We start from the raw sequence: 16,887 nt of genomic DNA on the forward strand, positions 1-16,887 counted from the left end.
AACCATTGTTCTCTATGGAGTGGCAGATGCCAGCAGACAGACACCTGCCGGCATCCCATCCGGTCTGCTAAAAACAGACGGGTCAGGATCCGTTCCTCATCCGTCTGGTGGACCAGATTGGTTGACAATCGTATGGAAACAGACAGGCAGTCCATTTCCACTCGACCGCCCCATAGATAACAGCGAGCTGTGTCCATGTCCGTTCTGCAGAGCAGACACAAACTTGTCATCCGCCTGCTCAATAGGGATCAGCAGAGAGATCCCCCCGCTGAGCAGGCCCATCTGCATGCCTTGTGTAAGCCCTTTTACACAGTCGGACATTCCGATGGAAAATGTCCAATCGGACCGTGTTGTCGGATAATCTGACCGTGTGTGGGCTTCATCTGACTTTTTCAGTTGGAATGTCCGACCAACAAAGTTTGAGAGCTGGATATAAAAAATTTCCGACAACATGATCCGATCGGACTTTGTCTGATCATTTGTAGAGAATGCCGATTGGACAAAGTGCCACGCATGCTCAGATCAAGTTTCCTAGACCAAAACTATTGGCTACTAGCCTGAACGTAGTCCCGTCGTTACTAAATAACGCCATCACGTTCCGAATTATCAGATTTTCCGACAACTTTGTCTGACCGTGTGCATGCAACACCAGTTTCGGACAAAATTCGTCTGAAAAATCTGACGGATTTTGTTGTCGCAACGTCCGACCGTGTGTACGGGGGCTTAAAGGGGCCTAAAGAAGATATCAGCAGCATACTATAGCAGAGCAATGTTGAAGTCACTGAATGCATATGTGTTTTGTGGAACAGAAAACCAAGTAAGAGGATAAAGAAAAAAAACTAACTTGGGGGTGGGATGGGTGGAGTTTCTCCTTTTCTCATTCTCTTTGCATTTAAAAAAAAGTGCCAGAAAAGCTCAAGAAAAAAGCTTCCCTTTAAATGATATGAATGTGTTCACACTGGGGGGCATTGTGCACCCTGATGGGTGTTACTTCCTCTTTGTTTCCCTGCAAAGGTAAAGCATAATGGGCTACTATGCATCGCATAGTATTCCATTATGTGACTCTTGCCTGCAGGAAAAGCCAGCTATGTCCCTGTCTTCCTCCCTAGTAGCGGGCGTGCATTCTTCACCCCTCTTCCTTCTGGGGCAGCGAACTCCAGATCTGTGACTGGCTGGAGTTGCATGACGTCACTTGACGTCTCCTGATGTCACTGCTGCGCATGCGCGCGGGAGCCGCCTTTAGCGGCATGACCAGAGTTAGAAACGGCACAGCGTGCCCTTTCTAACTCTGGCGCATGCGCAGAAGAAATTGTCGTACAGTGATTTGCAAATGTCTTAATCTAGGTTTACCTGTAGGTTCAAGTGGTTGTAAAGGGTTTACAACCACTTTAAACTCACAAGTACTTTTTTACCACTACTCTTCCTTTTATATTGGCTTTTGGAATTTACAAATGAAGCAATTTAGAAATCAGATGAAAGGTTTAGCTCTGGAAAACACTTTCTGAAAGATAAAAAGTGCATTTTATATACATTTATATAGATCAGACCACAATGAGGGACAAATGAGGAGGGAATTGGGACAGGGGGACTTTGCTCCAAATCAGGGACAGTCCCTTGAAATCAGTTGGGAGCTATGATTTTGAGAATAACTCAGTGACCACAGTAAGTGTGGATTACAAAAAATCACATGGGGCGAAGTTCCTCTTTAGACACACACTCGCTCTCTCTCGTGTTTTTTTTTTTTGCAGAGGATAATTAGTAATTCCCAGCTTCTACCTAAAATGGTTACAGCTGAACTTCATGCAAACCTCTAAATACACAATTAAAAATATATAGATATTGGTAATATCAGTCACATGGCTGAAAAAGTTTTGTGCACTCCTGCTGAGTGTCTTAAAACAAGGGATTTGCCAAGCAATTTGGTGTCCACTCATAAATGTGTTTTTTTTTTTTGCGATGGCCTTCAATTTAACGCTTATTAAGATTAATTTTGCACTATAAAGTATTCTTTGTCTTGTTGTAGTGTCTTCAAGCCAGAAGATGGCGCTGCAGCTACTGATGTTCCTGCTGATGCCTTACCTGTCCTCTGCTGCCATCTCGTGTTATGGGGATAATGGCCAACCAGTAGACTGGTGAGTTCCCATTGGTCATAGGATCATCAGTTTAAGTTTTGGGCTTTCCTATATAGGTCTGAGACAATACATACAGTGGAACCTTGGTTTACAATTACCGTGGTTAACAAGCGTTTTGAAAGACTTTTATTTAAAATTCTGACTCGGTTTGCGGGTGTTGTCTCGCAAAACGAGCAGAATTCAAGCTAACGGGGTGTGCAGTGCCACATTTGGCCAGAGGTGGGGGGGCGCTGGGGACACTCGGAATGGTTCATAGCCGTTCGGAAATACTCCGTTCCCGAGTGTTTCTGAGCCTTTCCGAGGCTTTCTGAGTTCAGCCGAGCTGTCCCGAGTATTTCTGACTCTCTTCGGCGCCCCCACACCTCTGGCCACATGCGGTGTTGCGTGTAATAGAAGTCAATGCGGAACAAATTATCTTTGTTTCCATTGACTTCTATGGGGAAACTCGTTTTGATATGCGAGTGCTTTGGATTACAAACATTCTCCTGGAACCGATTATGCTCATAATCCAAGGTTCCAATGTATTGTATTCAGATTTACTCAGGTTCTTGATACATTAAAAGTCAGTTTTCCTGACTGATAAGCACACAATCTTTATATTATTCCCGCATACTGCACCTAGAGAATAAGCCTAGGTTCACATCTATGCAGGTTGTGCGTTGATGTTTTGTGTTTGATGCATTAGCTCCTTTTTTTTTTTGCTTATAGAAAAGTATGACAGTTCTGTTTATGGCGTATGATTTCATGCGACTTTGATGCAACTTGAATGCCAGAGAGTGTAAAATCGTATCAAAGTCGCACGCCATGAACAGAACTGTCATAGTTTCCTATTAAAATGATAAAAACAGTGTAGCGCTTCAATAATAATAAATGTGATCAACATAAATTATATAAAAAATAATATAACAGAGATCGTATGAATATGAATGCCTAGAGGAAAGTCCAACATTGGCCGCACATTCCACTATGTAGCAGGTACGAGGGTGACCGAACCGTCACAGAAGAGGAAAAATGGACTAGGCGAATGTATTCATGTGAATCTGCTTGACTGTAAACATCAAGAGAAAGTGGATAAAATACTTCTTACCAACTCAGTTGGACTCACACAGTCGTATGACAGTTGAGTCTAGAAGGCTTGAGGTCACAGTCTGGGACCAAGGAGTACGAAGAGGGAAGTCTGTTGAGCTGATGGATGAGCTCCAAACGATTGTAGGCCCAATGATGGATCCTTTCAGAAGGAACGTCAAGGTTGTTTGAAGTCAAGCTCAGACGCGGCCCGTTGTACTGATGCTCCAATCTCCCCCGAATGGGGAGGGAGATGTTATAGAGGTTTAAGCCAAAGAAACGGAAAAAAGAAAAAAGGAAAAAAGGCTCCACATGGTGCAGGTCAAACGGTATAAAAATGTTGGTTTATTGAAGTCAAAAAATAATTAATGACTTAGTGATCACATAAGAAATATAAAATAGAAATTAAAAGCATTGCCCCTGTAGAAGACACATATGTCGAAACGCGTTGGGCGAGCTGTTGGCACCCTACATTGCTTTTAATTTCTATTTTATATTTCTTATGTGATCACTAAGTCATTAATTATTTTTTGACTTCAATAAACCAACATTTTTATACCGTTTGACCTGCACCATGTGGAGCCTTTTTTCTTTTTTTCTTTTTTCCGTTTCTTTGGCTTAAACCTCTATAACATCTCCCTCCCCATTCGGGGGAGATTGGAGCATCAGTACAACGGGCCGCGTCTGAGCTTGACTTCAAACAACCTTGACGTTCCTTCTGAAAGGATCCATCATTGGGCCTACAATCGTTTGGAGCTCATCCATCAGCTCAACAGACTTCCCTCTTCGTACTCCTTGGTCCCAGACTGTGACCTCAAGCCTTCTAGACTCAACTGTCATACGACTGTGTGAGTCCAACTGAGTTGGTAAGAAGTATTTTATCCACTTTCTCTTGATGTTTACAGTCAAGCAGATTCACATGAATACATTCGCCTAGTCCATTTTTCCTCTTCTGTGACGGTTCGGTCACCCTCGTACCTGCTACATAGTGGAATGTGCGGCCAATGTTGGACTTTCCTCTAGGCATTCATATTCATACGATCTCTGTTATATTATTTTTTATATAATTTATGTTGATCACATTTATTATTATTGAAGCGCTACACTGTTTTTATCATTTTGTTTGCTGAACTTTGTTTGTTTTTGGTGTTGGCTGCTGTTTTTGGCTGTTGAGGCCTCCTTCTACATATACTAAATCATAGCGCAGTGTTTTCCCCTTAACTGTAATAGTTTCCTATTAGCCAAAAAAAACAGCAAAACTCATCAAAAACGCATCAAAAATGCAAACCTTTTATTTTTGATGCTGGTCCGTTGAAGACTTTTACATGCAAAACGCAATCTGCTGCTAGAAAAAAAATCCCTGACCCTTTCCAAAAAATGCATCAGCTCAAAACGCACAGATGTGAACTAGATTCATAGGAAACCATATTAAATGAGTGAGCTGTAGTGCGTTTCTGCAAAACACACTAAAAAACGCATAGGTGTGAAACAAGGGTAAAAGGGGGGGGAAGGGGGGGCAGGGGCTTTGATTGGTTGAAGTAAGTTTGTTTGATTGGACAATTTGACAGGAGAAGCACACTGATGAGATCATCACTCCGCTCCCACTATTAAATGGGCAGGGCTGTACAATGCACTAATGCATTATTAGCAGGGAATTACAGGAGGCTGATGTCAAAGACAGATCCAGGTGCCTGGATGAAAATAGAAATTGATTGATTTTTTTATTTTTTTTATTTAAAACTGTTTTTTTTTTTAATGCAAAAAATGTATTTTTAAAGCCGCTGATTTTCTGGTTGAATATAATTTCCAGGTTCATTGTGTACAAGCTTCCCCATCTGGATCGCAGCGCTGAGGCTGGAATGAAGTACATGTACCAGGATGGTAACAGTGAAGGTTGGAAGGCAGGGGTCTCACTGATGAACAGCACAGACAGTGCAGTTGGACGGACCGTCAGTCAGCTTTACAAGTTCTCACAGTCCCAGGTAACTCTGCAGTGGTCCTCTTGTCCTGTGCCTAGTAAATTCAACTGTGTAATGTGATGTCATAGTGTGGACAATAGGAGCTGACCCTGACACTAGCCATACACGTCTAGATACGCGTTCAGATCTCTCCCATTGAGGCCTGCCCTGTGGTGTGGATGAAGCAAGTTCCCATGCCAGTTATTGTATTCAGCAGCCAGCGGGACTTTTATTTTAAATGCGTAATTAGCTCTTGCCTACCATGAATAAAAACTGCTGTATCCAAGCTCACTCAAGGCCTAACGCTTTGGGAGCCTAGATCACATGTTCAGTGACTACCAAGAGCATTGTGGATGTTTCAAGTCATTGGAGTAGGGTTGCCACCTGTCACCCGGACAGTTCAGGTTTGGAATCATGCATCCGGGTTTCAGACCGCCTGAAACCCGGACACATTATGCAGACCAGACAGTGGCTTCCCAGCAGGGTTGCTGGCTGAGGAGAGAGGGCTTGATCTGCTCCTCTTCCTCCACCCCTACCCCTCTGTGTCTGCCCACACTCCAATCCCCGGACCGGTGCCGCACAAAAGGAAAGCGGGGACCGGAAATCTGAAGTCCAGCAGCCTCAGCTACACCTGGATGAGAGGTGCTGACTGCCAAGGTGTGAGTGAGCTCCTCTCTCATGCCTCTGAGTATACTAAGAGATAAATCAGAGTCCTCTCCATACATCAGAGTTCTCAGTGTTTCCCCTTACATCAGAGTCCTCTCCGTACATCAGAGTTCTCAGTGTTTCCCCTTACATCAGAGTCCTCTCCGTACATCAGAGTTCTCAGTGTTTCCCCTTACATCAGAGTCCTCTCCGTACATCAGAGTTCTCAGTGTTTCCCCTTACATCAGAGTCCTCTCCGTACATCAGAGTTCTCAGTGTTTCCCCTTACATCAGAGTCCTCTCCGTACATCAGAGTTCTAAGTGTTTCCCCTTACATCAGAGTCCTCTCCGTACATCAGAGTTCTCAGTGTTTCCCCTTATATCAGAGTCCTCTCTGTACTGTACATCAGAGTTCTCAGTGTTCCCCCTTACATCAGAGTTCTCTCTGTACATCAGAGTTCTCAGTGTTCCCCTTAGATCAGGGTTCCCAGAGCATCCCTTATGTTAGAGTCCCCAGAGTTCTCACTTACATCAGAGTCTGCAGAGTCGTCCCCCCCCCCCCCCCCCGTGTAAAAGAACTCTGATGTAAAAGGGGAACACTGTGGACTCTGATGTAAAGGGGAGGACTCTTGTGCTTAACTTCATTTAAGAAATGTTATTTAATTCCAAAATATATGCATATTTCAAGCCTGCGTGCTGGAAATTTATCGTTCCCACCTACTAACCACACACTGCTCAGCGCTTGAGGAAAAGAAAAATGTAGCAAACTTTAGACTAAACCTTAGGATTGCTAGATTATTCTATCAATTAAACTAATAATAATAGTAGCTGCTGCTTGTTAAAAATAACACTTCATATAGAATATATACATAAGAAAATGTATAGATAAAACTTCAAAAAGTCCACAATTCAAATATATATATAGCAGCGCTCAGTATGCAAAATCTTATTCAGATATTTGTTGATATGTGCTCTTGAAAGAATGGTGATAGAGTCCAACACGTGAAGAAAAGAAAAGAGATCAAAGCCACTTTCCACCTGGCGTTTCTCCACCTTATGTGCTCTCCAGAAACGAACCCCCCAAGGGGATGCACTCACCAGAAAATCAAGGATATATGAGCCTTCAATATACCAGACTACTGAATTTCTTTAGTCATGGGAAATCAAAGATATAGGAGCCTTCAAAAACTTTAAATTCTTTGGTCGCTTGATGTCACCATAATAGGGTGGTCCAAAGCATATAAAGGAAACAAGATCGTACTGACATAGTGTGATACTGTTTTTAAAACCTTTATTATAGACCCCCCATACAAAATAGGCGTACCAAATATAATCAAACAATTCGCATAGAATAAGTGTACTGTGCCTGTGTTACTCGTGGTGAGCCCCTTCGGTTACCGCGAACGACCGTCCTGTACGTTCGGCTTACTTCCTGGTACCTTGGTAAGTTCACGATCGAGTCACTGGAACGCACACGAAACTTCCGGTGTGTGTTACGCCCTGACGCGTTTCGTCATTTCCGACTTCGTCTCGAGGGAGTAACACACCACGCCGGAAGATGATACATATACACATCGGGAACCAATGAAAATAAGTATTCGTTGAGAGCGACAAGAGCCAGGATCCGCCCAGACTGACCTACTGTGATCTGGGTCTCTCGCCACTCTGCAGACACCGTTCGACATAATCACTGAACCCGATGTGTGGTTAAATAACATGCAATACGATCTCATTAGACCCGATGTGCAGTTGAATGACATGCAATACAATCTCGCAAATGCATATGTATACACCAGGATCATAATAAAATCAAGTTAACAGGACCATGCTTATCAGTATGCCAATAAACTAGCAGATAAAATAACAAATAAAACCATGATCCATTGATGCGAGTTTCTTAACATATAAATATATAATATCTTAAAATCTAAAAACATAGAGACCAATAAGTAAAAACATCCAACAATGCTTAATAGATAAATCACGTTATATCCTATACCTACACGTATAGATATATGCGCCAATTAGTGTCCTATATTTAGCTCTAAAAATGATCTAATTTTTATTCTACAAGGGGCATGCTTAATCAATAAGGTAAAAATTAATAAGGTAAAAATTAACCCTTTTATAAAATTTAACCCTTTTATAAAAACGGAAAAATGCCCATTAAAATTAAAATTAAAAATAAAAATAAAATAAGAATAAGAATAAGAATAAAAATAAAAAATAAAAAATAAAAAATAAATAAAAATAAATGTAAATGTAAATAAAAATAAAAATAAAAATAAAAATAAAAATAAGAATAAAAAAACAAATAAAAATAAAAATAAAAATAAAATAAAATAAAAAATAATAATAAATAGATGTACAAAAAATAATAAATAAAATAAAAATAAACAAATAATAATCAAATAATGAAAAAAAACCTAATAAAATCTACAGGAGACAATCAGTTAGAAGCTTAAGTGTCACTGATAAAACAGTTTATATCCAATTCAATGTTTAAACCCTTAGGATTTAAAACATCAGTTAAAAATATCCAATGGGTTTCTTGTTTTGATAATTCGCGAACTCTATTAATTCCCCTCCAATAGGGTTTAACCTGTTCAATCCCCCAAAAACGCAATTCAGTTGGATCTCTATTGTGCTGAAGATTAAAATGCAGGGATACATTATGGTCTTTATAACCTATCTTAATGTTATGTATGTGTTCTGCTATCCTAACTTTCAATTTTCTCTTCGTCCTCCCAATGTACATCAGGCCGCATGGGCACATAAGGGCATACACAACATGAGTGCTATTGCATGTAATGAATTGGTTCAGGGTAAATTCTCTGTTGTTCGAGGTAGAAGTAAATTTAACAAGATTTCTAGTAGGGTTCCTAATTTCCCGACATGCTTTGCACTTACGACATGCAAAGAAACCATTTTTATCCCAGAATGTACGAGGAGGAGCCGGTGGATCTACGACTTTTTTTATTATTTTGTCGCCGAAACTCGGCGCTTTCCGATAAATGAATTGTGGTTGAGTTGGTAGTACTGGATTCAGTTTTTTATCCATTAAAAGAACAGGCCAATGTTTTTTAAAAATATTTTCCACTTCTTTATATTGTATGTGGAAATTAGAGATAAAACCCCATTCTTTATTATTTATGGGGTTCATTCTCTTGTCATCCACCGTCAACAACGGCCTTAGATGTTGTTCTTGCAGACATTCTGTTCTTGGAATCTGCCCCACATCTTCAATAATTTTTTGCATGTCCTGGGGATTATATCCTCTGGCAATAAATTTATTACTCAGAACAGTGGCCTGAGATATATAATTATCGAAATTGGTACAATTCCTGCGGACCCTCATTATTTGACCCTTAGGAATATTTCGTAGCCAATTTGGATGATGTCCACTAGATATGGGCAGATAGCTGTTCCGGTCTGTTTTCTTAAAGAAAACCTTTGTTTCGAGTTTATCTCCCTTACGATATACAGTCACATCTAAGAAATTGATCTCATTTTTATTAGAATCTGAGGACAGAACAATATTGTGACTATTATTATTTAAATTATTGAGAAAACCATCTAATTGGGCTTGGTTACCGTTCCAAATGAAGAACAGATCATCTATGTACCGTTTGTAAAAAAGTAATTCCACGGGTCTATTATTAAAAATAACCTTATCCTCCCACTCTGACATAAAGAGGTTAGCTATGCTCGGTGCAAATTTTGCCCCCATAGCTACCCCTCTTTTCTGTAGATAAAATTCTCCATTATACCAAAAATAATTATGATTTAGACAAAAGTCCAAAGCATTTCTCAAAAAAACTTTCTGGGCATGAGGGAGATCATCCCTTTGACATAATGCCCAGTTTAGTGCCAATAGAGCGTCATCGTGCTGGATAATGGAATACAAGGATGATACATCCGCTGTTACCAAGAGAATATTATCTTTAGCTTTAAGGTCTACTACATCTATGAGGTTTAAAAAGCTTTTTGTATCCCTCAAATATGCCTTAGTGCAAGTAACGCTTTTTTGTAAAAAAGTGTCAAGATACTGGCCTAATCTAGATGAGACAGACCCTATGCTGTTTACTATAGGTCTTGCAGGGGGATTTTCTAAGTTTTTATGTACTTTAGGCAGAGTATACAGTGTGGGAATACGATTACTTAAAGGGAGCAAATACTTTGCTTCTTTATTAGTGAGCACATTAGCCTTTTTCCCCAAGTTCACCAACTTTTCCAGGTGATTCTGATAGGGGCTTGTGGGATCCGTTTTCAATTTAACATAGGTTTGGTCATCAGATAGTAACGCCACTATTTGATTATGGTAGTATTCTTTAGTGAGGATTACCACCCCTCCACCCTTGTCAGCTGGGCGGATTATGATGTCTTTACGTTTCTCAAGTGATTTAATCCCGTCATTAATATGTTGATGGTGTGGTGTTCTGATTGGTTTCAATGCTTCAAGGTCTTTCAACACCAGGCCTTTAAAGACCTCAACCTGATGATTTGGGTGATTGGGGGGATTAAAAAGAGATTTATTTTTTAATCCACTATTTATTGCCTTATTGCTATATACCTTGGGAATGTCTACCCGGGGATTGTTCCCCAAAAAATATTTTTTTATGTTTAATTTTCGTATATATTTATGTATATCTATATATACGTCAAATTTATTTACAGGTTTCTTTATCCCACATTTTAAGCCCAAATTCAGAATATTTTGTTCTTTAGGGGTTAATGTGACCTGTGCCAAATTAAAAATCCCTTCTACTCCGACTCGCGTCTTCTTTTGTTGGATCCTCCTGCCTGCTCTTATGCATAGTTTATATAAAAAAATAATAATTGCTGTGCGCCATTAAAGTGTTGAGGTTTGACTTGAAGAAAAGGTGGCAACCCTACGTTGGAGCCTGCAGCTCTTTGCATCACTGAGTACCATTCAGTGCAGAGGAAGAGGACTCTACAGGTCATATCACCGGCCTAAATTCTAAAAAGAATATATACACATGCAAATATACTGTATATAGACAAGTGGGGGAAGCTCCTGGGGGTGGTGAGAAGAGGGTGGAGTAAAGGAAGGAATTGACATACCGTGTTTCCCCGAAAGTAAGACAGTGTCTTACTTTCTTTTTATCCCCAAAAGCCCCACTATGTCTTACTTTCGGGGTATGTCTTATATTGGAAAAAAATCCCAGCATGCAGAGCTGCACTGCGCTACAGAAGAGGACTACAAGTCCCAGCAAGCAAGGCTGCACTGCATTACAGAGAACTACAAGTCCCAGCATGCAAGGCTGCACTGTACTACAGAGGAGGCCTACAAGTCCCAGCATGCAAGGCTGCACTATGGAGGACTACAAGTCCAAGCATACAAAGCTGCTATGCTCAGCAGAGGAGAACTGTAAGCCCACACAGCCCGGTATGTTGGGACTTGTAGTCCTCCTCAGCTGCATCTTGCGGTTACATAATAAGAGCTGCAGAGAATCTCTTCACACCCCCCCTCCCCCTTCCCCTCCTTGGTCTCTCTCTGTATGACCAGCACTGACCTGTACCGGGAGGACACAGAGCCAGTGACACCTGTCGGCAGTGATCCGGGACCTGGCGCAATAATCCCCTTCTCTGTGGTTGCGTCGCGCCGTTCTGATCAGTCTCGGGCAGCGGCTGTCACTCACAGCTGAGCAGAGTGAAGCCACCTCCCCCTCCTCTTGTATGGCTACACAGTGCTGTGTATGGAGGAGGAGGAGGAGGGGGAGGCGGCTTCAGTGAAGCCGCCCCCCCTCCTTCTCCTTCATGGACAGCACTGTGTAGCCATACAAGAGGAGGGGGAGGCGGCTTCAATCTGCTCGGCTGTGAGTGACAGCCGCTGCCCGAGACTGATCAGAACGGCGCTGTCTCTTCAGTCGGAGGGGGAGGGCGCTGGCCTGGCACCCCCCCAGGGTGTGGCACCCGGTGCGGCCCGCACCCCCCGCCCCACTCTTAGTACGCCACTGGAGGCGGCAATACCCCCGTGTTTCCCCGAAAGTAAGACATATGTCTTACTTTCGGGGTACGGCTTATATTAGCCGACCCCTCTGAAACTCCCGATACGTCTTACAATCGGGGGTGTCTTACTATCGGGGAAACACGGTAGTATTTTACCATTCTACTATTAAAATATTTGTAGTTACAGTACACAGCCCACTGATTAGTTAACCACTTACTGATCAGGCCTTTTATGGAACTTTTTGTTTACAAGTTTAGCATTCTTTGCTAGAAAATTACTTAGAAATCCCAAACATTTTATATATATATTTTTAGCAGAGACCCTAGAGAATAAAATGGTGATTGTTGCAGTATTTTATCTCACACGGTATTTGCGTAGCAGTCTTTTATTTACTTAAAAAACGCCCACTTGCATATATACTGCGGCAGGCTCTATTGCGTAAAACGACATACCTTTACCTCATTTAGTGCAAAAGATACTGTGGGCGCGCACACGCGCTGAGTGGGCGGGGGGGGGGGGAGCCAATCAACAGGTTCCGATGGACGCAAAGTCCGCTGTGACCCGCCGATCGTTCCCAAGAGAGGCAGAATGGTGATCTGGCAGGGGAGTACACAGAGATCTTGTGCTCATGCTAAGGGGATCTCTGTGTTCTTCCAGTCAGTCTATCCCCCACACAGTTAGAAAACATCCCCTAGGGACACACTTAACCCTTTGATCGCCCCTGGTGTTAACCCCTTCCCTGCCATTTGTATGGATTTGGCATAGTGCCCTACAATCCATACAGCTGGATACCGATACCTCTATCCTTTTTGTATTCTTTGTATTTCTCTATTGTTTCTTTTTGAGCCTGGTCTATATGATTGTTAATGGCCTCATAATGTGATATTGCACTAAGTTTGAGTCTTTCATCTTTATATAGTACGCCTACAAACAGTTAGCTGGCTTATACACTAAACAAGAGGCTAGTAGATAACCCTCACAGGTCCTGGGAATACAATATAATTTAAATACAGGGACCCTTGTAGCAGTTTTCATATGTTAACTGCCCCCTTTTTCTTATTGTTTTTTTATTGTCATTTTATTGTCTGTTTCTTTGCCACTCACATGTGGTATCTCTCTCCCCTACCTATGGAACATCAATATTAGACCCCTTTCACACACGGGCGTTTTTCAGGCGTTTTTCATGCGCTTTAGCGTTAAAAAAAAAGTGCCTGAAAGAAGCCACAACTGCAATCCCAATGTAAAAGCCTGAGTGCTTTCACACTGAGATCCCTTTCACACTGGGGCGTTTTTCAGGCACTTTAGCGTTAAAAAAACCGCCTGAAAGAAGCTGCAACTGCAAACCCAATGTAAAAGCCCGAGTGCTTTCACACTGGGGCGCTGCGCTGGCAGGGCGTCAAAAAAAGTCCTGCAAGCAGCTTCTTTGCAGCGCTTTTGGAGCGGTGAATACAACGCTCCTAAAGCGCCCCTTCCCATTTAAATCAATGGGAAGCGCCTGTAAAACGCCTGAAATACGCCTGAAAAACGCTATTGGCAGCAGCGTTTTGTGGGCGCTTTTAACCCTTTATTTGGCCACTAGCAGGGCTTAAAAGCGCCCCAATAACGCTCGGAAAACGCTGGTAAAGCGCTGCTAGTTTAAGCGGCGCTTTACAAGCGTTTTTCGGGTGCTGACATTGTGAAAGGGCTCTTAAAGCACTTGGGCTTTCACATTGGGACTGCAGATTTGGCTTCTTTCAAGCGCTTTACAGGCGCTTTTTTTAACGCTAAAGCCCCTTGAAAAACGCATGAGAAACGCCCCAGTGTGAAAGGGGTCTTAAAGAGGCAACATAGATTACCTTACTTAGTAAGGACACATTTGCTCACAATTATATTCAGTATAGGTAGCGCCAGAGTCCCTCACTTTATTTTTCCTAACAGCTACAGTTCACAATTCCTTTTGGGAGGTGTGAAGTATTGGGACGGCAGCAACCGAGTATACCACACCCATTATCATAGCGCGTTTTTTTGTTTTTTTTTCTGTGTTCCCAGAATACATATTGGCCTAAACTGAGGAAGAAATTCGATCTTTTTTTTTATCGGATATGTTTTATAGCAGAAAGTAAAAAAATATTGTTTTTGAAAAATTGTTGGTCTTTTTTTGTTTATAGCGCAAAGGTGATCAAATACCACTAAAAGAAAGCTCTATTTTTGGGAAAAAAAGACATCAATTTTTTTTGGGCACAACGTCGCATGGCCGCGCAATTGTCAGTTAATATAACGCAGTGCCGTATCGCAAAAAAATGGCCTGGTCATGAAGGGGGTAAAACCTTCTGGGGGTGGAGTGGTTAAACACATTTTTTGTAAAAAATTTTTGCATAATGTGAAAGCTGATGTTACGCAGAGTACATAGATCCTTAACATGTCATACTTTAAAATTGCGCACACTTTTACAGGTTACCTGTTTAGGGTTGCAGAGGAGGAGCTGTGTTAGAATTATTGCTCTTGCTGTAACGATCGCGGCTATACCTCACACGTGTGGTTTGAACACTGTTTACATAAGCGGGCACAACTTAGGTATGCCTTTGCTTTTGAGCGTGAGCGCGGAGGGATGGGGCACTTAGGCACTTAAAAAAAAAAATGTTCTTATATATTTTACTTTTTATTGTTTTATTCATACACTGTCTCTTTATTTTTCAATATTTTTTTTTTGATCACTTTTATTATTACAAGGAATGTAAACATCCCTTGTAAAAGAAATAAGCATGACAGGTCCTCTTTATTGAGAGATCTGGGGTCCAAAAGACCCCAGATCTCTCATTTTACTCTTAAAAGCAAAAGAAAAAAAAATGTTTTTTATGTTTTTTTTTTTTTTTTTTACCTTAAAGGTAAATAAAAAAAAAGATGTGTTTATGCCCGAGAACCGGAAGTGAGGTTATCACTATCATATAAATCACCCTGACCATATGCAAACCGCAACATGAAAATCTGAAGGACAGCCCGGAGCTGCTGGGCGTCTCTCGCAATCACTGCTATTTCTATGACTACAATGAAGCTCATCAGAGTCATAGATGTGAAAGAGGAAGGATGGCTTACATTTTGCTGATACTGCTTAAGTTGTGGGATTTGCCGAATAAACATACTTTTCTACAAAGACAAAGCCGAACCTTTTCAAACCCAGCTTCTTCTTTTGCTGTTTTCAGAATGATGAAAGCTGAACTACAGGAATTACACAACTTCTACCCTTGCTATGGAACCTCCCCCCTCCACACACACTGCAAGGGTTAAATGCTTGTTTCGTTTAGGCGTACAGAGATAAGGTGTAATGCCACGTACACATGACCGGACTTTCTAGCAGAAAAGGTCCGGCGGTCTTCCCAACGGAGTTCCGACGGACTTCTGACCGAACGGACTTCCCCACACACGAAAGGAACCAAAGTCCTTTAGTTTTGAACGTGATGCCGTACGGCAGGACTAGAAAAGGAAGTTCAATAGCCAGTACCCAATAGCTGCCCTTGCGTCGTATTTGGTCCGTCGGACCTGCATACAGACGAACAGTTTTCCCGATGGGAATTGATCAAATAGATTTGAAACATGTTCTATTTCTGGGTCCGTCTGAATTTGAAGAAAAAAGTCCGGATATGCGACAGAATGATTCTGTCTGACCTTTTCTGCCAGAAAAGTCCGGTCGTGTGTACGCGGCACAATAGTTACCATATTCCTGGCTCCGGCAGACTTCTTCCATGCATGCAACTGGTCTAACATAGTGTACCTAAAGCGTATTGCCTGTGAGCAGTGGCAGCTAGTGCTCAAAATTTTGGAAAAAAAATCATCAATTGCAGCCACTGTGCCATCAAACGCTGCCACCTTGCCCATCAAACGCTGCCACCTTGCCCATCAAACGCTGCCACCTTGCCCATCAAACGCTGCCACTGTGCCCTTAAACACTGCCACTGTGCCATCAATTTCAGCCACTGTGCCCACTAAACGCTGCCACTGTGCCCATCAAACGCTGCCACTGTGCCCATCAAACGCTGCCACTTTGCCCTCAAACACTGCCACTGTGCCCTCAATTTCAGCCACTGTGCCATCAATTTCAGCCACTGTGCCCATCAAACGCTGCCACTGTGCCCTCAAACACTGCCACTGTGCCATCAAACACTGCCAGTGTGCTCATCAAATGCTGCCAGTGTGCCCATCATATGCTGCCAGTGTGCCCATTAAATGCTGCCAGTGTGCCCTTGAATGCCCCCAGTGTGACCCCCACCTGCTCGCCATCTGCCCGGCACCTACCCTGTCTTGGTGGGGCAGCGGGTGACGGCAACGAGCGAGGTCCTGCCATCAAACACTGCCACTGTGCCCTCAAATGCTGCCACTGTGCCCATCAATTGCAGCCACTGTGACCTCAAACGCTGCCACTTTGCCCTCAAATGCTGCCACTTTGCCCTCAAATGCTGCCACGGTGCCATCAAACGCTGCCACTGTGCCCATCAAACGCTGCCACTGTGCCCATCAAATGCTGCCACTGTGCCCATCAGTTGCAGCCACCTTGCCCATCAAACGCTGCCACTGTGCCCATCAGTTGCAGCCACCTTGCCCATCAAATGCTGCCACTGTGCCCTCAAATGCTGCCACTGTGCCATCAATTGCAGCCACTGTGCCCATTAAACACTGCCACTGTGCCCTCAAATGCTGCCACTGTGCCATCAATTGCAGCCACTGTGCCCATTAAACACTGCCACTGTGCCCATCAAATGCAGCCACTTTGCCAAAGGCTGCCACTGTGCCCATCAAACACTTCCACTGTGCCATCAAACACTGCCAGTGTGCCCATCATATGCTGCCAGTGTGCCCATCATATGCTGCCAGTGTGCCCATCAAATTCTGCCAGTGTGCCCATTAAATGCTGCCAGTGTGCCCTTGAATGCCCCCAGTGTGACCCCCGCCCGCTCGCCATCTGCCCGGCACTTACCCTGTCTTGGTGGGGCAGCGGATGACAGCGACGAGCGAGGTCCTTTGTGTGTCTCCTGCCGTCCTCATCTCCCGTCCTCTCTTCCTGATAGGAGTCCAATAGTTGCGCCTGTCATTTCAGGCAATCAGGTGACAGATAACAGACCCAAGCACCTGATTGGTGGAG

The 16,887-nt window shown here is 42.8% G+C and overlaps 1 protein-coding gene across 2 annotated transcripts in view; it reads left to right on the forward strand.

The window, feature by feature from the left end:
* The window catches only part of DNASE2 (deoxyribonuclease 2, lysosomal), an 87,614-nt gene that overhangs the window by 59,864 nt on the left and 10,863 nt on the right, over nucleotides 1–16,887 (forward strand). For both annotated transcript variants that reach the window (XM_077470382.1, XM_077470383.1), the window contains 2 exons: nucleotides 2,024–2,132; nucleotides 5,008–5,179. In XM_077470382.1, the coding sequence (XP_077326508.1) occupies nucleotides 2,041–2,132; nucleotides 5,008–5,179 (264 nt within the window). In that variant the 5' untranslated portion in view covers nucleotides 2,024–2,040. The remainder of the gene's footprint in view (nucleotides 1–2,023; nucleotides 2,133–5,007; nucleotides 5,180–16,887) is intronic.

The sequence above is a fragment of the Lithobates pipiens genome, unplaced genomic scaffold (genome assembly GCF_037356315.1).
Source record: "Lithobates pipiens isolate NorthernLeopardFrog02 unplaced genomic scaffold, aLitPip1_a1.2 Scaffold_8, whole genome shotgun sequence".
Classification (NCBI taxonomy): Eukaryota; Metazoa; Chordata; class Amphibia; order Anura; family Ranidae; genus Lithobates; species Lithobates pipiens.